The sequence below is a fragment of the Sorex araneus genome, chromosome 3, assembly GCF_027595985.1.
Source record: "Sorex araneus isolate mSorAra2 chromosome 3, mSorAra2.pri, whole genome shotgun sequence".
NCBI classification, from domain to species: domain Eukaryota; kingdom Metazoa; phylum Chordata; class Mammalia; order Eulipotyphla; family Soricidae; genus Sorex; species Sorex araneus.
Window position 1 is genome coordinate 201962462 of NC_073304.1, and position 22956 is coordinate 201985417.

At 40.0% G+C, this 22956-nt stretch overlaps 1 protein-coding gene across 9 annotated transcripts in view; it reads left to right on the forward strand.

Moving 5' to 3' along the window:
- Window positions 1-22956, forward strand: part of ACACA (acetyl-CoA carboxylase alpha) — a 322844-nt gene that overhangs the window by 157554 nt on the left and 142334 nt on the right. For all 9 annotated transcript variants that reach the window (XM_055130189.1, XM_004608595.2, XM_055130190.1 and 6 more), the window contains 5 exons: window positions 7174-7298; window positions 16112-16225; window positions 17336-17449; window positions 19226-19315; window positions 21832-21950. In XM_055130189.1, coding sequence (XP_054986164.1) covers window positions 7174-7298; window positions 16112-16225; window positions 17336-17449; window positions 19226-19315; window positions 21832-21950 — 562 coding nt within the window. The remainder of the gene's footprint in view (window positions 1-7173; window positions 7299-16111; window positions 16226-17335; window positions 17450-19225; window positions 19316-21831; window positions 21951-22956) is intronic.

Here is a 22956-nt window from a genome sequence, read left to right on the forward strand (position 1 = left end):
GTGGACTCAGTACTGAGTGGAATTGTGCTGCATATGTGAACTGCAGTATCTGTCTGTCCAACCACTGAAACTTGCCATTCAACTCTTTCTTCAGTTACCACTTTTTTTTTTTTTTTTGGCGGTGGGTGGGGGCTGGGTGTAGACATACTCAGAGGTGTTCATGAACTACTCTTGGCTTGTTCCTTAGAGTTGTTCCTGGCAGCGCTTAGGGAACCATGTAAAGCAGGAATGGAACATGGGCCTCCTGCATGTGAAATATGTGCTTACTTAACACATTGATCTGTGTCTCCAGATCTTGCCTTCCTCTTTAATAAAGGAAAACGTTGGGGCTGGGGAATAGGGCTTAAATGGTATAGTACATGTCTGACATGGGTGGGACCTTGACAATCCTTAGCACACCATTGGCTCCCTGAGCATTGTAGGACGTAATTCTGGTGGTCGCTAAGCACTGCTCAGCCCTCAGTGTATAACCGCAAGTGGTCCCAGTGTATTAGGAAAAGAAAACACAACAACAACTCTGAAACCTTTATAACACTAGTGCCAAATAGAGAACAACAGAACAGTTTGTGGGATCAGAAAGAGAGTAGAGGGGTTAAGGCATGTGCCTTGCATGTGGCCAATTCAGTTTTGATTGAAAATCTCAACACCACTTGGTCTCCCAAGCATTGCAGGATGCGGTCCTGAGGCCTCTGAGCATTGCTGGGTCTGGGTGACCTTTCAGGCCTGGCTAGTCTAGCGTCACTGAGCAGTGCTCCCAAGTCTCCTGAGCACTGCTGGGGAACTGCCAAACGACAGCTTGATGAGATTGTGAACCGGGTAGCTCTGGAAAAGGACTGAGATCATATTTTTTCTAGTAGAGATTAGTATTTTCTGTTGTTGTTTTCTGAATTTAGTATAGTAAGAGTTGGTTGAGTCATGACAAAACTAAAAATGAGTATATCTGAAGGGCTTGCCTCTCAGCATCTGATTCATAGATTGAATTCAAAGGCATCTGGAAAAGGCTCAGATTTGCTAGTTTTTCAGTTTATCGTTTAGGTGCAATTTATCTCTGGCTTTCTCTGAAGAGCTTTACTAAATGATGTATAAAAAGTCTAAATGTGAAACATCCTGACTAGGATTATAAAGGTAATGTACTGCTGAAAATGTTTCTTGCCACAAGGTGGCAGTGAAACACCATAGAATTTGAAATAATACCTAACATTTTATTTTATCTAATTTGTTCCCTTTTGCATCCTTAGAAAAAAAAATCACTGTCACTGTCATCCCGTTGCTCACCGATTTGCTCAAGTAGGCACCAGTAACGTCTCCATTGTGAGACTTGTTGTTACTGTTTTTGGCATATCGAATATGCCATGGGTAGTTTGCCAGACTCTGCCATGGGGGCGAAATATTCTTGATAGCTTGCCGAGCTCTCCGAGAGGGGCGGAGGAATTGAACCCAGGTCGGCCTCGCACAAGGTGAACGCCCTACCCGCTGCACTATCACTCCAGCCCCTTAAAAAAATTAAAAGATAAAATTAAAATAAGATGATTCTGCTACTCAAGATCAGCAAAAAGCCTCAGATAAATATTTTGAACCCAATTCAGCATTGTACCAAACTACATCATTGCCAAGTTGGCTTTATCCCACTAGTGCAAATTTAATTAATACTGATAACCAATTAAAGTTTCTCATGTAATAGATTAAAAAAAGGAAAAAGTATGGTGCCCCTTTCAGAATATGGAGAAGGAAAGCATTTGACAAAATATACGTACATTAAGAATGCAATCAAACTCTTTTTTTTGTTTGTTTTTTTATGACACCTGCTGATTCTCAGAATTTATTCTTGGGATACTAGGGATTGAACCTGGGTCAGCCACATGCAAGATGAGTGCCTTACCCCTTGTACTATTGCTCTGGGTCCTGAAATTTAACATTAATTACACAAAGCTCCCTCACAAAAATATCTATAAGGATTCATCATATATGGAGAACATTTGGAAGCTTTTTCTTTAACATTAGGAAAACGCTTGTTATTATTTTTATTTAGTATCATACTACATTGCTAGCCAATACAGTAAAGAAAAGAAAAAAATTAAACTAGAAAGGAAAAAAAATCTGCCAGTATTATTATATGATATCTACCTGAAAGTCTCAAAGAATTCACATATTTCTAATTAAAATTGTTAAAGTCATAGCAGTGTAGCTGGATACAAAGTCAATATACTGCTTGTGGATATTTCTTTATAGTAGGACAGTCATTTAGAAAAAGCAATTTAGAAAAATATGCCATTTCAAATAATAACCTCAGGGCTAGTAAGATAGCTTAGTGGACTGAGCACATGCTTTGAATGCAGGAGGCCTGGATTCATCCCTAGCACCACATGATTGCAAGCACCACTGTGAGCAGCTCCAAACAGAGAACACTAAGGGATAAATCTGACAAAAACCCTGTAAGCCTCTTTTTGAGTAAATTATAATCTGTGAGTAATACCAAAGTAGATCTAAGTAAAAGTCATGATCTTAGATTAGTGTATACATATTTGAAAAATGTTGATTCTTCCTGAATTTGTATTTATTGATGTCATAAAAATCCTGCTAGACATAGTACAATGGGTAGGATGCTTGCTTTGCATGCAGCTATTCTAAGTTGGATCCCTGCACCTCATATGGTCCCCCAAGCACCACCAGGAAAGATCCCTAAGCACAGAGCTGGGAGTAATCCCTGAGCACAGTTGGTGTGACCTCTTCTCCTCCTGCACCCAACACACAAAATCAAACATACAAAAATTAACATAAAGGGTCTGGAGAGATGGTACAAGGGTGGGGGTGCTTTTCTCGCATGTGGTTGACCTGCTTTGATAACCAATACCATGTAAGGTTCCCCAAAGCACTGTTGGTAATGGCGCTTAAGCATAGAGCTAGAGAATGACCATGAGCATAGATCCCTGAGTGCCACGGGGTATAGGCTGTACCACCCCTCCCAAATTAATATAGAGCTATAATAATAAAGAGTGTAATATTTACATAGGCACAGAGTAAAAGGTCAGTGGAACACAATAACTCAGATCCAACTTACATGAATACATTATTTCAGATAGCGCTGGGGCGATAGCACAGCGGTTGGGTGTTCGCCTTTCACGCGGCCGACCCGTGTTAGATTCCTCCACCCCTCTCGGAGAGCCCAGCAAGCTACCGAGAGTATGGAGCCCGCACGGTAGAGCCTGGCACGCTACCCGTGTGTATTGGATATGCCAAAAGCAGTAATAATAAGTCACTCAATGAGAGACAAATTTGAACAAATCGATGAGCAATGGGATGACAGTGACAGTGACAGTATTGTTGATATTGAGGAAAAGATAAACTTTCCAGTAAATGTTACTGCGACCGTGGATTATCCATTTGTAAAACCAAGTGAAGAAATTGGGTCCTTATATGAAAGTATCCACACACAAATAAACTCCTGATGAATCATGGAATTTAACTTGTACTATGGAAGCAAAACTACTAAAGTTTTAGAAAATCCTATGACATCAAGTAGAGATTTTTACCATACATTTTTTTATGTATGGTAAAATACCATACAAAATGTGAATACAAACTATAAAGGAAAAGGTTAACTTGACCTAACTTAAAAACTAGTGTACATTAAAAGATACTATAATGTGGGGCCAGAGTGATAGTACAGCAAGTAAGGTGCTTGCTTGTACACGCCCAAATTGGGTTCAATCACCAGCATCCCATATGGTCTGCGGAGCCTGCCAGTAGAGATTCCAAAGTTCAGAGCCAGGAGTAACTCCTGAGCACCACTGCTTCCTCCTACCCCCCCAAAAAGATACTATGAGATTGAAGTACAAGCTCCTACATGGGAGACACTATTTATAAAACATACTGGTAACAAAGGGTTAATTTCTGTAATACATAAACTTCTACAAATCAAAAGACAACTTAATAGAAAAATGCCAAAAGAATATGGAAAGACAACTCACGTTAGAAACAGCACAAATCATTCCTAGTCTCATTACTTTTTTTGAGAAATGTGTACCATACTGTGGTGAGATTGGCAAGCATTAAATAGTCACATCAGGGCCATGGAGATTGTTCAAAGGGTTCGAGCACTTGCTTTCTCTGCTGGAACCCAGACTTAGTCCCCAACACTGCACGGTCTCCCAGACAAGGGCAGGAATAGCTCCTAAACACCTTCAGGTAGGGCCCTCAAGCAATACAAAAGTCACACCGTGTTCTGTGGCTTCTGTAAATGGAGTGTAAATCGCCATTTTGGTAAATGGTTTGCAAATGTCTAATATTCTTTGTTACATAGTTGTTGTTCTTTGATCTAGCTATTTCACTCTTCAGTAATATGCTCCAGGGTAGGTGAGATGGCTTCAAGGATTGGGGCAGTGCTTTGCTTACAGGAGCCCTGGGCTCCGTCCCTGGCACCACATGTCTTGTTGAACATTACCAGCAGTGGCTCCCCTCAAAGCAATATACTCTACAGAAAGTCTTACACATGCTTTTAAAACATTATATATGATGGGACTGGAGTGATAGCACAGCGGGTAGGGCATTTGCCTTGCACGCGGCCAACCCGGGTTCAAATCCCAGCATCCCATATGGTCCCCTGAGCACCGCCAGGAGTAATTCCTGAGTGTATGAGCCAGGAGTGACCCCAGTGCATCGCCGGGTGTGACCCAAAAAGCAAAAAAAAAAAAAAAAACAAAAAAAAAACCCACAAACCAACAACATTATATATGACATGATTATGCTTTTTAAAAGGGTATGTTGTTTATAATTGCAAAAAAACCCCAAGAAATACAGGAAACATTTAAATATATGACATAAAATAGATGATTGAATTCTGGTACACTCCTTCAAAGGATCACTATACAACATTAAAAATGGAGAAACAAAGTTCTATGTGTGAGAAGGATGTATCTCAAAAATAAAATGTTGATGGGAAAAAAACAAGTTATAGAAGTCTTCATACAAAATGTTTACATTTTTATCAGGTTGAAAAAGGAGAGAGATTGTAGAGTAGTTAAGGCACTTGCATTGCTTGCAGTTGATCCTGGTTCAATCCCTAGCACTATGGTCTCTTAACAGAGTATCCTGAACACTGCCAAGTCTGTCCCAACAACTTGTCCCAAAAAGCAGGAAGAAATAAAACTTACATTTGTGATTAAATATATAGAAAAGTAAAAGAATAATTAACACAAAATTCAGCCTAGTGATTGTTTCTGAGGAGGAGCACATATGGTCCTTCAAAGATATAAAAAAGTGCTATTAAGTTACATGGTGTTTAATTTGTGTATATTTCACAATAAATGTTTTATTGGTATAATTTTTTTTCTGCTTAGTATTGCTGCCACCTCCCCCACTTCCTTGTGGCTAAATTTTCTGTTCTAGTTATTCCTCTTACAAAAATAGGCTTCTTGGATTCAGAATGATAGTACAGTAGATAGAGCCTTGCCTTGCATGTTGGCTGACACAGATTCAATCTCCAGTACCCCTTATGGTCCCCTAAGCACTGTCATAATGTGAACCCTGATCACAGAGCCAGGAGTAAGCCCTGAACACTGCTATGTATGGCCCCCAAAGCTAAAAATAAATAAAATAGTTTTTTATTGTGACTTAAAAGCTAAGCTTTTATAAAGGACCACCAATTTTTAATTGGATTCTGATTTGGATTCTGATTTGTTCAATATGGATCTTTTATTGAATTGATAGTCCCCTAAATATTGTTGTCAGCTATTTTAAAAATAGGCTTTAATTTCTTTCTACTTTGGGAGGGAAGTAACTGGGGATTTGAGACTCACCTGGCATTGCTCAAGGCTTACTCTTGAATCTGTGGTACTGGAGGTCAAACTCGTGCTGACTATGTGCAGGCAAACTGCCTTAATCCCTACACTATGTCTGTCCATTTAGTTTCATTTTGGGGAATAAGAAAAGGTGGTCTCTAATATTTAAAACAGATACAAGCAGAGTTGCCCTGGACCATTATAATGGTAGTCAAGGATTCCATGCTAATGCAACTTGAACACCACTGTTCTAGTGTGCAACTCAGCATAGACTCCGAACTGATGTGATAATCCTTTAGTATTCTCATAATTTCATAAGATTGTGAGCCTTGGCTGGAGCAGTAGTATAGCGGGCAGAGTGTTTGTCTTGCATATGGTGACCCAGGTTCGATTCCCAGCACCCCATATGGTCCCCTGAGGATCACCAGGAGATATTCCTGAGTGCAGAGCCAGGAGTAACTCCTGGGCATTGCCCGGTGTGACCCCAAAATAAAAAAATAAAGATTCTGTGGCTTGAGATTATTCAGACACTCATTCCCTTTTTTCTAGAAAAAACAATTTGGATATAAGCAGTTTTCTAAAACAAAGAATACAACGCTTGTCCCTTAGTGATGTCATTGTAGAATGTGTCGTTTATGTTTCTTTTGTCAAACATAACTCTCCTAGCCAGACCCCAGTATCCTCCAGAAAGAACAGGAGAAATATGCATAGCTGTAGTAGTCCTGTATACCTTTTGATTCAATGAAAGACTCTTTTGACCTGTGCCTTAGTTTGGATCTGGAATTCCTGGGCATTGCTTAGCTGCTCATGAATTTACAGGAGGAAGGAAACTTGATTCCAGAGGTAGGAGCCATACTTCTATGAATATTGATGAGTTTATTGTGGTCTTACGTGTGATCTAAAACTGTTCTAGTTTTCAGTGAGACAAATATGGACCCTGAATGTCAAGCCAGAGTAGACTGTAGAAATCATTAGATTTAATGGTCCTGATATTTCTTTTTAAGAAACAGAGCCTTTTCTTCTAAGAATATCATTTCAGGAAGCTAAATGGCAGTATTTATTTTTGTTTTTTGAGCCACGTCATGTGCTCCTTATGGGGTACTTTTTGTTTTGTTTAGGGGTCACACCAGGGGTTACTTCTAGCTCTGCACTCAGAAGTTACTCCTGGTGGTGCTTGGAGTAATATGGGCCATATGGGATGTCAGGGATTGAACTTGCATTGACCATATGCAAGGCAAGCACCCTATCTACTATACTATCACTCTGACCCCTAAGAAAACTCTAAGGCTATTTCTTTTCAAAGCTTAGCTGGTGAATATAGATATTGAAAAACAAACATCATATAAACATAAACTTTGTTACGTGGGTGAGGATTACTTTTCTTTGTTACTTGCAGGTCACTATGACAAATGTGTGTTTGCCCTTCGGGAGGAGAACAAGAGTGACATGAACACTGTACTGAACTATATCTTCTCTCATGCTCAAGTCACCAAGAAGAATCTTCTGGTCACGATGCTTATTGTGAGTACCCTTTCTTAGAATCTTTAAGGATGGTTGATTATGCTTTTTAAAAAGCATTTATTTTCTGTTGGCTGTGGTCAGAGGAAAAGCCCCTAATTTTGCAGTTATTGAATGAGTATGGCTTGGGCTGTAGACTGAACATTTCTCTTATCTACTTTTGTCCTGCACGCTGGGAATTTATTCCAGCTAGGAAAGGGTTGTTGTAGCAGTCTGCATATAATCTGGCACAGGCATTCCGCTCTCTTGATTAAGAGATGCTCTGTACTTCTCCATTCCTGTTGTCACTCAAGACAGTAGGTTAAGTTTAATTTTGTATAATCGTTATACATTTTCATTATATGAATATAATCAGTATATTGTCTGAAATTTCAAAACTAGATATGGCAGTTAGAAGTCTAGTGCTTCCCTTGCTCTATCAAAGAAATTCAGATGTACTTTGCATCTCTGCTGGCTCTTTTCTGTTTTATCTACATTGGAATCCAGACTTAGGTCATTTTACTGATTAGTCCAGTAATACAATTAGAAAAAGTGGAAATGAGTGCTAAGACCAGTGAATGCACATTTGACCAGCAGGTAGAATTCTGAGTTGTTAAAGAGTTTCAGAGCTGATTTGCAGGTCCTTCATGTCTTGATTTTTTTCTAGTTGAGTTAGTCCTAGGATACAGAAAATAACAGGACTGTTCTTAGAGTCCCTATACCATGAATAATTGCTTTACTGCTGCATGTTTGTCTTTTGTGTGGGGTAGAGAACCTTTTGTTCCCAGAGGTTCCTTTTGTGTCCCTTTGTGGAATTTGCATTCCTTGCACTTCAATCCCATCATTTCTTCTTGGAAGAAGAAAAAGCCATAAATCTTTACTGCTATTCATTCAGTTACCTGCCTAGGTGGCCAACTCAAAGATATATAACATTTTTTAGAATAGCCATTTTAAGTTATATGTTATTATAGAAAGAGTTCACTACCTTTGCTACACCAAAAGCTGGATGGTAGAGAACCTCACACACACATTTGAAAGAAGAAAAATATATGTATATAAAAGCACTAGGTAAAGAAATGATATAATGTATACAACTTTTATTTTTATCTCAATCAAAAAAAGGGAAGAAACCTCCTGACTATTTAATTTATCTTTAAATTTAAATGCAAAGATTGCTTATTCTCATTTGGATAAAGGTAACACTTTTCTGTCTGAAAAGGGAAATTCAAGGGAGTAGAAGAATCTTTCAGTTTTGGACATAGGATTGGGTAGAATTTTCCCTTTTAGAAAGCTAATTATGGTGAGTTTTTCATTTTATTATGATTACCTTTTTAAGGACTTAACAGTTTTCTGCACTAAAAATAGACCAAAGCCCAGAATCCTTGGAGCAGCGGAAGAGTAATGATCGCCCAAGACTGTCGCTGGGTTTCTTAAATTCTAATTTGTAAGATATAGGGGCTCGGCTCGCTCCTTTTGCGGAGTGATTGTAAGTAACGCTTGCCTTAAGAATCTCATTATTGGAACACGGAGCCATATTTCCTCTGAGAATTCTGGAGTAGCTTTGAGCCGGGGCTGTTCATTTCTCAAGTAATCACGCTGGTGTGATGGAGAGAGAAAATGGCAGCTGTTCGGAGCTCAGGCCTTCAATTTTCTTCAGAGTCCAGTCACTCAAGTGTGTAATTACACGGGGGTGCTGCAGAGGCGTTGGGCCCTGTCAAAGAACTGGTTTGAGGCTTTGCTTTCTGCTTTTGCCAGTCAGGACAGGCATAAGCCAATGGGACTCTGACTTGCTGCTGTTCTTTTTTCCCCACCTTATCGTCCTGATTACTTCTTACCTGCATGGATAGTGCCCCAACTTTCTTTCCAGTTGACTGGGCTCTTTGGAGAAAAGAGCCGTTTCTTAGTGTTTGGGTTTGAATGAATAGAACAGGGAGAAAAGGAGGAGGAAGAGGAAGACGGTCAAAGATGTGAATGAGGAAAATGTATTTGTCCATTTATTTTGGCATCTTCACTTTTGTACTTAAAAACAAAACTCAGTAAACAGAGCTGGCTTTCATATCATTACTTTCCTTCAGAAACATCAGTTATCTTCATAAACTTCATGTTAGAGACTTGGAAATCAAGAATATGACTGAGCTGAGGGCCAGGGAACAGTGTTTCTGGAGTAGGAAGGACAGTTGCATGATGGTCCTTTCTACCTTTCTAATCTAATAGTTTGACTGCCAGGCAGGGCTTTCTTTTTTCTGCTTTGTAATTATCAGACACTTTGCCCTGCTTCACTCTGCCATCAGTGTTAATGGTGCTAAGTATTCAGGAGGACCATTAGTTTAGTTGTTTGACTTACTCTTTTTGCATGTCTTATTGTCTATAACAGATAACACCTGGACAAGGTAGCATTTTATTACCCCCAGCTTGTGTTCTCTGCTGGCTCCCTTCTCTTTGCTTCCTGGTTGATAGTCATGTGTCTGATATTCCGATCTCTGTTTTCTAGAAATAGGAATGTTGCTGGTGTGCTTCACTGACCAAATCACAGATGGTGATTTCTGAGACCTTTGAATCTAGATGGAAGGATGAAAATCAGGCTTTTGTGAATTAGTGTAGAATATGGGCTGCTCCAGTCAAGACAAGCCTTTGTCTCCGTGGAAGGATGCTGAGTGTTCCCCTGCCTTGGGGACGCTTGAGCAAATTCCTTCTAATCTCATACCCAATCTGGAAAGCAAAATATTAGTTAAAAATGCTAAAGTCCTATTAGTTTTCTCCATGTGGAAGAACAGTGTGCCAATATTGAAAACGAAGTCTAAAAAATAGAGTGACTTGTATAACGAAAAGTCTTTTAATTTTAGAACTTAGGGCATTGATTACATTTACTGAGAGATATTGATGGACTTCTTAAATTTAGCCAAGTTGAGCAATTTGTTACAGTAAAGAGTATGGAGGACTGGAGAGAGAGTACAGGAAGTAAGGTGCTTGCCTTGCATGCTTAATGGTTTGATTTCCATATAGCATATGGTTGTGACCCCTGAGCTCCCAAGCACCATCAGGAGTCATTCCTAAACACAGTAAGGAATTGCTTTTCCCAAAGTCTCTCTCTCCTCCGAAGCCTGGTATCAGTAACTTCATGACTTTCTAGATAACAAAACATGTGTTGTAGATACCTTGGTACTAGTTTGTTCCTCTTTTAGTGGGTGGGGGAAATGAGTGGTGGAGAGCGGTGAATGGGTTTAGAGTCTTACTTGGCTGTGCTCAGGGCTCCTGGCTACACTAGGGCTCAGGGATCATTCCTGGTGGGGCTTGAGGCCTTACCCTTATTCATCTCAGGACCCCACCCCTCACTATATCTCTTCTTCTTTCTAGTGTGACTCACATGAACATGATACAAGCACTGTTTAAATCTCTGTCTGAATAATATGTTTAATGAGCCTCTGATTTGATTTAGATATGTAGTATTTACAGGCTGGATATAGCATCAGGGATAGAGTGTCTTGCATACTTAGGGCCCTGAGTTTTTTCTCTGTCTCTTCCCCACCTCCTCACCCACACAGTCACCAAAATAAGGTGAAAATTTGTTTAGTGCCCTTCCTTTCTACTTGTAATATGGCTGCAAGTAATTTTGTCCAGATTAGAAGTTAAAAAGTCTTTGGTTATTCAAGCTTACTGTAAAAGGATATTAACAATTTTATATTGAACCCGTGCCTATATCTTTTAGTTTCAATCCCAGTTGGAACTGGTAGAAACTGCTAGTCTATTGCAGATAATGGGATAAGCGACTGACGTGGCTGAACAACAGTTAGTTTAAGAGTATTACATATCAAGTCACATTCTTTTTTTTTTTTTTAATTGCCTTCAGTTCTGAGGATGCCGAGACCAAATTGGGTTATAATGGGCTTTCTAGTACAGCTGCATACTTTTGGCTGTGGTCATTTAAGCATAGTGTTATACATTTTTTGCAAATCTGGGAATTCCTTTTGTTTAATCACCAGAGAATAAAAATAGAAGTGGTACCAATCTGAATTATTACTGGACAGTAATTTTAACTTTGGCCCACACATTTATACCAGTAACCCAATATCTAACCCAAAATTACCTGCAGGCTTGTTGAGGTGACATACTCACTATTAATATGAGTATGTCAGCATTGTTGTAAGATTCAGTGCTGCTCTTGGGCTGTCCAGTTGCCCAAAGGAAGGCTACTTCTAGGACAAATAGCCATAAGCCATAAGTTTTCTATTTTGATGTTTGCACCTTTAAAAAATTTTGTGTGTGTGTGTGGGGACACGTACCTGGCTTTGCTCAGGACATACTCCTGACTGTGCTCAGAGATTGCTTCTGGCCAGGTTTGGGGAACCATATGTGGTTCTGGGGATTATGTAAGGAAAGTGCCTTACCCATTGTACTTTCTCTCTTTTTGGCCTAGATGTTTTCATCTTACAATGTTTGGTTCTCATGAACAGCAACAGCAAGGTCTTCCATTCTCAGTGATTTATTTCAGAACTTGGAACACTGTCTAGGTCAAGGAGAGCAGAGCTGAAAGTGTTACTCTGGTTTTCTATTGCCATTTTTATGCTCTGGTACTAATGATGACAATGGAATGAAAATATTCAAGTCAGAATAAACAAACAAAAGTTGTGGTTTATTTTTCTGTGTTTATTAATGTATATCCAAGAAGATCTGGTCTCTGTACTTAATTACAAGCAACTCTCAAGAAGATTTTCAGTTGGAGGTTGGGAACAAATGATTACTTCCCTATTATTTTTCTAATCTCCATAGGTTCTTTATTTCCTCTTCCCTTTTTACAGATATGGTTTCTTCCCCCCTACCCACCACCCTGCAGCCCTATTCTCTTTTTTTCATTGTAGAATGATAAATATTGAATTATTAATATGAAAGTTTTTTATTTTCATATTAAAAAGTGATTTGGGTATTTTGCTTTGTTTTGGATGTTTTTTTGTTCTTTGGATTGCACTCGTCAATGCTCAGAGGTTACTCCTGGCTCTGCTGGGGGACTATATGCAATGCCTGGGATCGAACCCGGGTTGGCCACATGCAAGGCAGACGCCCTACCTGCTGTTCTATCACTTGAAGACCCTGTTTGGGGTTTTTAAGTTAGAATGTGATCTAGGCTAAAAGCTAACTTCATTTTTCTTTTTTCTGAAAAGGTAACTCAGGATTCCCTTTAACAGGTTTGGTAGGTGGCTAGTGTTCTAGTTGGGTAAGTGGGGAGGCCTGGGTTACAAATGGTGTTACTTAGGGCTTACTCCTGACTCTGTGCTAGAGATGACCCCTTGACAGTGCTTGGGGGAACCATATGTAGTGCCAGAGCTGAACCAGGCAGGGTGCATGCATGTTAAGTACACACCCTGACCCCTGTACTCTCTCTGACCCAGGCTGTGTCCTTATTTTTTTTTTTTTTGCTTTTTTGGGTCACACCTGGCAATGCACAGGGATCACTCCTGGCTCTGCACTCAGGAATTACTCCTGGCGGTGCTCAGGGGACCATATGGGGTGCTGGGAATCGAACCTAGGTCGGCCGAGTGCAAGGCAAACGCCCCACCCGCTGTGCTATCGCTCCAGCCCCCTGTGTCCTTATTTTGACATGATCATTTCTTTGTTAATGTTGAGACCTTGGGTATTTGTAGGGAACAGGGTGCTTTTTGGGTGTTTAGATCTCTCATTGGGTCATTCTAATAAAACAACTCAATAAGAATGTTTTCTCTCAGGGACTTCAGGTAGAGAGAGATGCAGGTAGGAAAAACTTACCTGGGCAATAAAAAAAAAAATGTCTTTTTATAAAAGTTCTTGTCTCTGGTGATTTGATAAAGTTCTTTGAAATTCTGTTTTGCTCATTAAATCTCAGCAAACAAAACTTAGTCACCTTTTCTCCTCCATATTCACTTTTATGCCCAAGGATAGCCCTTGAACAGGTCTCCTGGTCTATGGCTCAACTAAAACCTATATTTATATTCAGTCTTTTTTTTTTGGTGGGGGGGAATCACACTCAGCGATGTTCAGGGGTTACTCCTGGCTCTGCAGTCAGGAATTACCTTTAGCAGTGCTCAGGGGACCATATGGGATGCTAGGAACCAAACCCCAGGTCAGCCGCGTGCAAGACAAATGCCCTACCTGTTGTGCTACTGCTCCAGCCCCTATATTCAGTCTTTATTTTTGTATCTTCTGGCATTCTTATTTAGTTTTTGGTGACATCTGGCTGTGCTCAGGGGTTACTCCTGGCTGTGAGCTCAGTGATCTCTCCTGGCAGAGCTCAGGAGACCATATGGGGGTGCAGGGGCTTGAATGCAGGTTGGCTGATTGATTGAAGGGCAAGTTCCCTGCTCGCAGTACTATATATCTCTCTGGCCCATGTTCATTTTCCTTCTTCCCATTTAGGTGAGCACTAAATAATGCACTAGGTAGGTAAAAACAGATAATAATGGTATTTCTTTAACTTAAACATCATCATGTATTTTACAACTGGACATTTGGAGCAGACATATAGGTGGTGGGTAGATTGGGGAATCAGAAAATGTTTCCTGCTTTAAAATATTTGAGAAGCATAATGGAGTTGAGCATTCCAAAAGTATTTAGCTTTGTGATGTAGGAGGTTAACAGTGCATCTATAAAAGGTGCTGTAGGGGCTGGAGAGGTAGCACAGCGGGTAGGGCGTTTGCCTTGCACGTGGCCGACCCGGGTTCAAATCCCAGCATCCCATATGGTCCCCTGAGCACGGCCAGGGGTAATTCCTGAGTGCAGAGCCAGGAGTAACCCCTGTGCATCGCCAGGTGTGACCCAAAAAGCCAAAAATAAAATAAAATAAAATAAAAGGTGCTGTAGGAAATACTGTGTGCCCTCAAATCTGGAAGTCTCGAGCTTTTATTATACTGCTATGAGAAAGGACTACAGATTATCCTCCGATAGGGAAAGTTAAGTTTGAATTAAAGATTTTTTCAGAAAGGAGTTTAGCAGCTGCAAGAAGCCATTTGACATCTTACTGTCTTTCATGTCCTGGTGACCATAAGGAGTGGTTAAAAATTTTTGAATATCTTAGGTGTGGCCCTTGAGAACCTCCCGCTCTCCTCTTTGGCAGCGCCACTAGGCCCGAGCAGCAGCACATTACCCACCCAAGCATTGGGGCAGCAGGATGACGGAGTATTGCTGTAGGGGGCCTTAGCCCCTGAGTCCTGCTTGGGAGGCCCCCTGTCCCCCACCACCAACTTCACTATGTAATAAAGGCAAGGATTTCAAACTCTTAAGAGGAGGAAACAATACTTAAATTATTATATTTTATTATGATATCATATTAAGAACCACTATTGCAGTTGTTAATCTTTGACATTAAAAATGACACTTTTTAACATAATGGGAGACTAACTTCCAAGGATAATAGAGATAAGGGCCAGGAGGATCGCTCCATGGCTTGGAAGCTGACCTCACATGCTGGGGGAAAAGGCAGCTGAGCTAGAGAAGAGAACACCAAGTAAATAATGTTTGGAGGGCTTGCTCAGGATGGGAGATGTGTGCTGAAAGTAGACTATGGACCGAACATGATGGCCATTTAGTACCTGTATTGCAAACCATAACACCCAAAAGGAGAGAGAGAGAGTAAAAGGGAATGTGCTTGCTACAGAGTCGGGGATGGGGGGCAGGAAGGATACGTGGAACATTGTTGGTGGAGAATGGGCCCTGATGGAGGTGTCATTGTATGGCTGAAACATAATCATGGAAGTTTGTAAAAAAAGTTTGTTAAGAAAAATAATTGAAAAAATAATGACACTTTTTTTTTTTAAGCTTATGTGAAATTACATGGATAATGGATGAATTTAGAGAACAAACTGATAGTCCCCTAGATTCCAGAATTTCTTTTTCTCAAAATAGAAATTTTTTCTTAGCAGTTTAGGAATATTAGTTGTCAACACTGAAAACCATGGTCTTATAGGAACTTGATTTTTTTTTTTCCCTCTTCTAATCCAGTTAGGGACTTAACCATGTTTAAGTCATGGAATGACTCTTCAGGTACAGCAAGAGGATAAATGATTTGGGATGCTGAGTGTCAGAATATGAGATGGTGGTTTTTATTTAATAGTGTTTATGAGTAATTTGTTTTTGTGCTTCTGTTTTGTGCCCTGCTAGGATGCTGAATATTTGGATTGTAACATGAGTTGTATCTTTTGCTTTATTCTGCCTTCATTTCAAAAGTGTGAGGAAATAGTATTTTAAATGTTTTAAAACTTTGAAATGTCTCTTACTCCTTGCTCATAATTCTCTTAACCCCTTTTAATGATATCTGATGATTTCTTCTGCATATTAAAAATATGGTGTTGTAGGGGCTGGAGCGATAGCACACAGGTGGGGCATTTGTCTTGCATGCAGATGACCAGGGTCCGGTTCCCAGCATCCCACATGGTTCCCTGAGCACTGCCAGGAGTAATCCTGAGTACATGAGCCAGGAGTAACCCCTGAGCACCTCTGGGTGTGACCCAAGAAGGAAAAAAAAATGCCTCCAAATAAAATTACGATGTTGATTTATAAAGAAATACGTTATGAAGCTCTAATCTGAGTGAGGGATTTGGACTTCTCTTTTTTGTTTATATTGGGTGACACTTTACAGTACTCAGGGGTAGTCCTGGCTCAGTTCTCCAGGTTCACTCCTGGTGGTGCTGGGGATTAAACTTGGGCATCCTCTTGGGCTCTCTCTTCCCTTTATCACATTGTGCAGCATAACATTAATAGCACATTTTCTTTTTAGCCATTAATTTATTATTTCTTTTTTCCATTTCAGAGTATTTTTTGCTTCAGTTCTTTCTAATGTCTATGTGTATGTTCTTTTTCACATTAAAAATCAGGATCAGTTGTGTGGCCGGGATCCTACTCTTACTGATGAGCTGCTGAATATCCTCACCGAGCTAACTCAACTCAGTAAGACGACAAATGCTAAAGTGGCACTTAGAGCACGCCAGGTAAGGACACGTGCGGCTTGCCTGGGGGGAAGAATGGTTTTCATAGACTAGGCAGTCCTACGTATGGTGAGATCTTTCTCAGACACACTACAGTGATCATCCTACAGTTTTTCTATGTGTTTGTTACTGGCAAACAAAACAAGTAATTTTGGTAGTAAGCCAGGGCTAAGCAGAGGAAAGGCAGCTGAGGGAAGTCAGTAAACTCACTATTTCTTACTTCCCGAAGGGATCTGAGTAGCAGATGAAAACTTTTAAGTGTCGAGGAAAAAACACCAAGTGTGGAAAGCAGAAAGATAATGAAATGAGTCTTAGGCTCTAGCAGTCTGAACAGCCCCAGAGAAGTCCAGTTAGTTTCTCCCTGTAGGCTTCATTTCCATTCCAAAAGAATTCAGCAGGGAAGCTGTGGGTTGGCACTTCCTTTGTGTTTCAGTGCTTGGGCACTGACAGGGAAGCAGCATTTGAAGCTGCTCAGTGACCTTCTGCTTTCGCTGCAATTGTATCCATGTCACTGAACTACTCAAAGTTATTGAACCTCTCAGTGACCTGCTGAGGGTATTCAGGTCCTGCCGTGCTCCAGTTTGTTTGTGACATTGCTTTCACTCACATTTCTTGGTGGTACATCCTGATGCCTTCTGCTTTGGTCCTGAGTACCTGGGGGTGTCACAGTAGCTTTTCATAGTCTTTCTACTTCAGACTTGCACAAGACCAGCTCTGCTGCCTCCGTAGCCTCCACAGCTGCGTCCTGCCAGATCTGATTCCCAATTAAATAGTCACGCAGTCCCCAAGACTTGAAGCTTTGCAATGGTGAATCCTATGCACTGATGGAACTTGACTGAAGCTGCTTTCCCTCCTTGCTCCCACCCCCACCCCACCCCATGGGAAATTGCCCCTCAGGCCCTTCATGGTGAGAGTCAACTGAGACGCAAAATTTGGTGGTGTTGACTGTATGCTGCAGGACCTGGAAGTTTTTTACTTGTCCTCTGGTTTATCTTTGATGCCTGCACTAACAGATTTACATTTATTGCTTTTGTAAAGTCAGACCTGCCTATTAGGAACCTAGACTAATAACTCCCCCAGGAACTTAAGCCTCTTATTTTGTTCTCACTCTAGGTTCTTATTGCTTCCCATTTGCCATCATATGAGCTTCGTCATAACCAAGTAGAGTCCATCTTTCTGTCAGCTATTGACATGTACGGACATCAATTTTGCATCGAAAACCTGCAGGTATACATACTCTCCCTCTCTGCACTCCTGTCCCTTGTACTCCCAAACAGAATTTAATTAAGTAATCAGTTAATTTTGGTGCTGGAGATCAAACCTAGACATTCAGACTTAAACATTCAAAAGGTCTGCTCTGTCACTGAGCTACATCCCACACCCATTATAACATGAGTTTCTAAAATCATTTTACTTAACTTTTTAAAAAAAAAACAATAAAATTATAAGTAGAATTTGATTTGGCTAAAGATCAAATAGACCTGCCTTGATGTGTTTTATTGAAGTCTTTAGCCTTTGCCTTTATCTAGAAAGTATTTTAGGCCAAATGTAAGTGGGAGCACTGATAGATTTCTGTTATTTGGATCAGATATATAAATAGGTAGTTGTTAGTCTCCTAGAGGTAATGTTACTTAAGTTTTTAATTTCGGTGCTTTTAAGCTTTATAAAACTAATTTTGTGGAAGTGTCCTGGCTAATCTTACTATTAATTGAATGGACCACTATTGTTATCTTTTTTAAAACATCATTTTGGGGCCAGAGATATACCTCAGCATGCAGCTGACCTGGGTTTGATTCCCAGCATCCCATATGGTCCCCTGAGCCTGCCAGGAATAACCCCTGAGCACAGTAAGGTGCTACCCCACCACCTCTGCAAAAAAAAAAAAAAAAAAAAAAAGCCATAAAACACATCACTTTCAAAGGAAAAACTTTCTGTTTTTTCTACTGCTTTCTCAGGAATGACTTTCAATTTTTTCTACTTTGGCATAAGATTAATATTGCTATCCCTAGTCAAGAAATATTTTAGGCTTTCTGCCAGATTTTGTTCTGGTGAACTAAATAGGGGAGAAGGATATTTTGTTTGGTTCACAGTTTAAATATTGCATTTCAACTGGAATCCAAGTACTGTCCTGGAGTACTAGGACAATTTTTAAGCAGTAGAATATAAATATATGTCAGAAGGAATAATAATTGTCATAAACACGTATTAGCATATAATAAACACAAGTCAATACATTATTCTAAGAATTTTGTATATATTAACTCTTCTAATTTTTTCAACAGCCCTCTGAGGCTAGTGTTACAATTTTTCCCAATTTGGGGACCAGGGCCATAGTACAGTTGGCATGTACTTCCCTTGCATGCAGTCAACCTGTGTTCATGGCACCCCATATCCTTCACCAAACCCACCAGGAGTGATCCCTGAGCACAAAGCCAGACTTAAACATTCAGAAGGTCTGCTCTGTCACTGGGCTACATCCCATACCCATTATAATGTGAATTTCTAAAATTATTTTACTTAACTTTCTTTTTGCGTGTCATCCTTGCACAGGGGCCATTGTTTGATATGCCAAAACAGTAACAGCAAGTCTCACAATGGAGACATTATTGGTGCCCGCTCGAGAAAATCAATGAACAATGGATAACAGTGCTAACTTTTTTTTTTTTTAAAGAAAAGAATAAAAATATGGGTAGAATTTGATTTGGCTAAAGATTAAATAGACCTGCCTTGATGTGTCCTACTGAAGTCTTTTTAGCCTTTGCTTTTATCTAGGAAATATTTTAGGCCAAATTAAAGTCGACCATCAACAGGTGTACCCTCCCAAGAAAATTTCCTCCCATTTTGTAACTAAGTTGTGACTAAGATCCAAAAAAGGCTAAATTCATATGTGACATTTATAGACACAATTCTTAGATTTTACTCAGTGCTTCAAATGCTAGCTGTTGGTCATTGACTTTGTTCTATTTGGATGTAATGATTTAATCTTATCTTTGTACCTTACAGAAACTCATCTTATCAGAAACATCTATTTTTGATGTTCTACCAAACTTCTTCTATCATAGCAACCAGGTCGTGAGGATGGCAGCTCTGGAGGTGAGTTTTCATAGTCATGTGACATAACCTTTTCCTTGGTTTCTACCTGATTTACTTCCTCTTTGGCCCTTTGTTTTTTGACCTGAAGGTTGGTTCAGTAGCATTGTTTTTCCTCTAAAACAATAAATGCTTTGAGAACACAGGTGTATCAGCTGAACTAATCACGAGCTTCTGGGCTCCATTTTTTTTCTTCCCCTAGTAGCTGCCAGCATTTTATTTTATTTTTCAGTAGTCTCTATTTTCCAGGTATTTGATTTCTCCCATTTCATAATGAACCAAGGATTGTAATGTAATAAGTGAAAAATATCTGACTGATCAGAACATGTATGATTACTATTTTGTGATTTGAATCAAATAAACTAGATTTTAGTTATATTCTGAATTGTCAAGCAACACTTGGGAAATGGTTTCAGCATGGGAAAGAACATAATAACATTTTAAGAACTGTATTTTACTTTACTCTTTTAACCCTACAATTACTTTACGAAGGAGGAAGAAAGTAAGTCTGTGAAAGGTAGGAATGGAGAGATAGTAAAGGGGGTTAATGTACTTGTCTTGCACTCAGCCACTAGGGTTAGATTCCCCTGAGCACCACCAGGATTGATCCCTGAGCATAGAGCCAGGAGTAAGCCCTGGGCAGTGCTGGGTGTGGTCCAGAAACAAAAATAACCGTGCAAAATAAGACTGAAAGGTTAAGTCACTTGCCCAACGTCACACAAGATGTGAAGGTGATCTGGCTGAGATATGTTACCCTTTTGAATTACCAGGCTTGGTTCGACTGATCTGGTGGGGTAGGTGACTGCCCCTTCCTTTATCTCCTCTCTATGCATGAGTCCCTATCAAAGCTGGATGTTCAGTGGAAGAGTCGGCCGTACCCAGAGAGACACAAGCCGTTCTTTGGTCAAGGGTGTACAAATAGATGTGGTCCCCTGCTAGAACCTCCAAATAAGCTCTCAATGTCACAGATAGTCAGTGGAAGAATCTGCGTTTCAACTCAGATAATTTTATTCAGAGACTTTTCTGTTTCCACTATGACACTACCTCATTAAGCACAAAACTTGTAGCTGCGGAGTACTGCTGCAAAATTGCCAAGTTGATGTTTTTTGAAGATGAGAAAAAGAAGTGTTTTAAATGGTTTTATGCAATATGACATTGCTACAGTCTATTGCCAGCTCTTTTGGATTTACTTATTTGTATTCTGGGGTAGGGTGTATCCTACTCAGTAAATACCCGATTTTAAAAGTATCTTAAGTACTTTACGGTGCTTTCATGTCATTTAATGAGAAGTCTCCTTATTTTTCTCACATGTGGGTAGAATCCCATGTAGCATTTTATGTGCTTGGCAATTGACTGTGAAGCGTGTGAGGTTGGACCGACTTACTTAACTGTTGCTGTTTAGCTCCTGAATCAAGTTAGTGTGTTTGAGAATTCATAGATAAAATTATGCCTGCATGCTTTTTCCTAGGTTTGGGAGGATATAAGTGTTCTAGAAAACATTAAACTTGTTTTGAGGCAATATGGAGGGGTAATAAAACAAGATGATGATTCAAGATAAGCTCTGAAGAGATAGTACAGAGAGTAAGGCCTTGCATGCCGCTGAGCCAGGTTTAGTCCCTGGTGTCCTGGTACATGAGCCAGGAATAAACCCTGAGCACTGCTCGGTGTGGTCCCAAAATTACAAAAAGAATTAAAAGGTCCAACATGGCAAAATAATTTAATTGTACGGCAGTGCTTCCGCCTTCACTCTTCAAGCAACCCAGAATCAGCACCATTCTTTTTTTTCACTGCATTTATCTTCTGTTGCAATGATCATACCTAATGAGGTGATATATGCTATATGAGGTTCTGTATGCTCAGTTTCGCTAGGCATCCATCTTTCTATAGTGTTTAGGTTAGTATGAAAGGTTTGTAGGATCCCCGGTGGTTCCCAGATGCATGCTAGGTAATTTATAGTCATGGGTATAGGGTATTTTTTGGGGGGTAGGGCGGGAGGGTGTATATTTGGTGCACACTCAGCTGTGCTCAGGGGTTACTCCTGGTTCTGCACTCAGGAATCCCTCCTGGTAGACTCAGGGGACCATATGGGATGTGAGGATTCGCCTCATGCAACGCAAGTGCCCTGCCTTCTGTACTATCACTCCAGCCTGCTACGTATAGTTTTAAAACTCCAACTCTAGTGAATAAAGCAATTAGTGTTTACAGAACCTTGAACTTCCACAAACCCTCTGTTTTGCATCTGATGCAAGTTTTCCCAGTTGTTCAAAAGTAGACCATTTTTTTCAGTGATTTGGAAGGTTGTTTTTTAGGTCCAGCAACACTTAAAAATGTTTTGTATGTGAATCATGTTGTTATTAGTGTTGCCGAACCCTCTAACACTATCTCCCAAGTCATATCAAATGGGAATGTCATTTTGTGGGTAGTGAGGGAACCAATTTTTCAAGAATGTCTTTTTCCCATGCTAGCCATTTCTTCATTTGATTGTGAAGTATATTTACCAAGAATTACTTTTTAACCAGGTCTATGTTCGAAGGGCTTATATTGCCTATGAACTTAACAGTGTACAGCACCGCCAACTTAAGGACAACACGTGTGTGGTGGAATTCCAGTTCATGCTCCCCACTTCTCATCCCAACAGGTGAGTCAGAGTTGATTTGTGCACCTGAGCCAGCCAAAGCTGTCTGGAGATTTGAGGGCTATAAGGTGTAGGACAATTGCATCTTTTTTTTCTTTTTTTAAGGCTTAAAAGGTAAAACAGAAAATGAACCAATTAAACCATGAAAGAGAATCTCTTGGTACTTTTTTTTTTAATCTTTGATCTGGAAAGGTAAATTGTGGTTTAATTAAGATAAAAGTTTAGGGTTTCCTCCCTTCATTTTTGCTTGTATTTCAAAGGAAAGAAATTTTTTTTAAATCTTTAACTTTTAAGTTGTTGTCTCTGTTTCTACACTCTTTCCCTTCTTGTTATTGTGATGACCCAGGATTACACACACTTGGCTTGGCTGTGGTGCTCTCACATTTTTAGTTATGGTACTGATGGGATTGCCCACTTGGCCACGGTGCTCACTGAGGTTTGCTCTCCTTTAGTTGTGCTTACACTGCTGGCTTGGGGTTGCTGCTGGGCTCACACACATATTCCCCAGAGGAAACGCTTTTTGGTTGAGGCACTCACAGATCTGCTTTTTGCTGTGCTTCGTGCTGGGGCTCTCACACACCTGACCATGGTGTAATTGGGACTCACTTGTGGTGCCAGGGGTTACTGACAGCAGAGTGCCTGGATGCAGATGGTGAGACACCAGGGATTTGAACTTGTGACCATATTTGCAAGAGAGGTCTCTGCACTATTCCTGTGGGATCTGTTTCTTTTCTTTTTTATCTGTTTCTTTTTTTTTTTTCTTTTCAGTTAAAAATAAATTGCTAGCATTTTACTGGCTGAAACTTGATCTGAAGAACACTTTTTAAAAAAAAGTAATTTAAGTCAACAATTGGAATCTAAACTATCTTGAGTGACATGCTTTTCTTTTCTGCTTTTGTTGTGGATTAAAGTTACACCTAAGCCAATTTCATTATTTCCCTTATGAAAGCACCTGAATTTTTCAGTTGAAACTCAGTGTTTGTATTTGTGTGTGTGTTTTAAGGGCTTA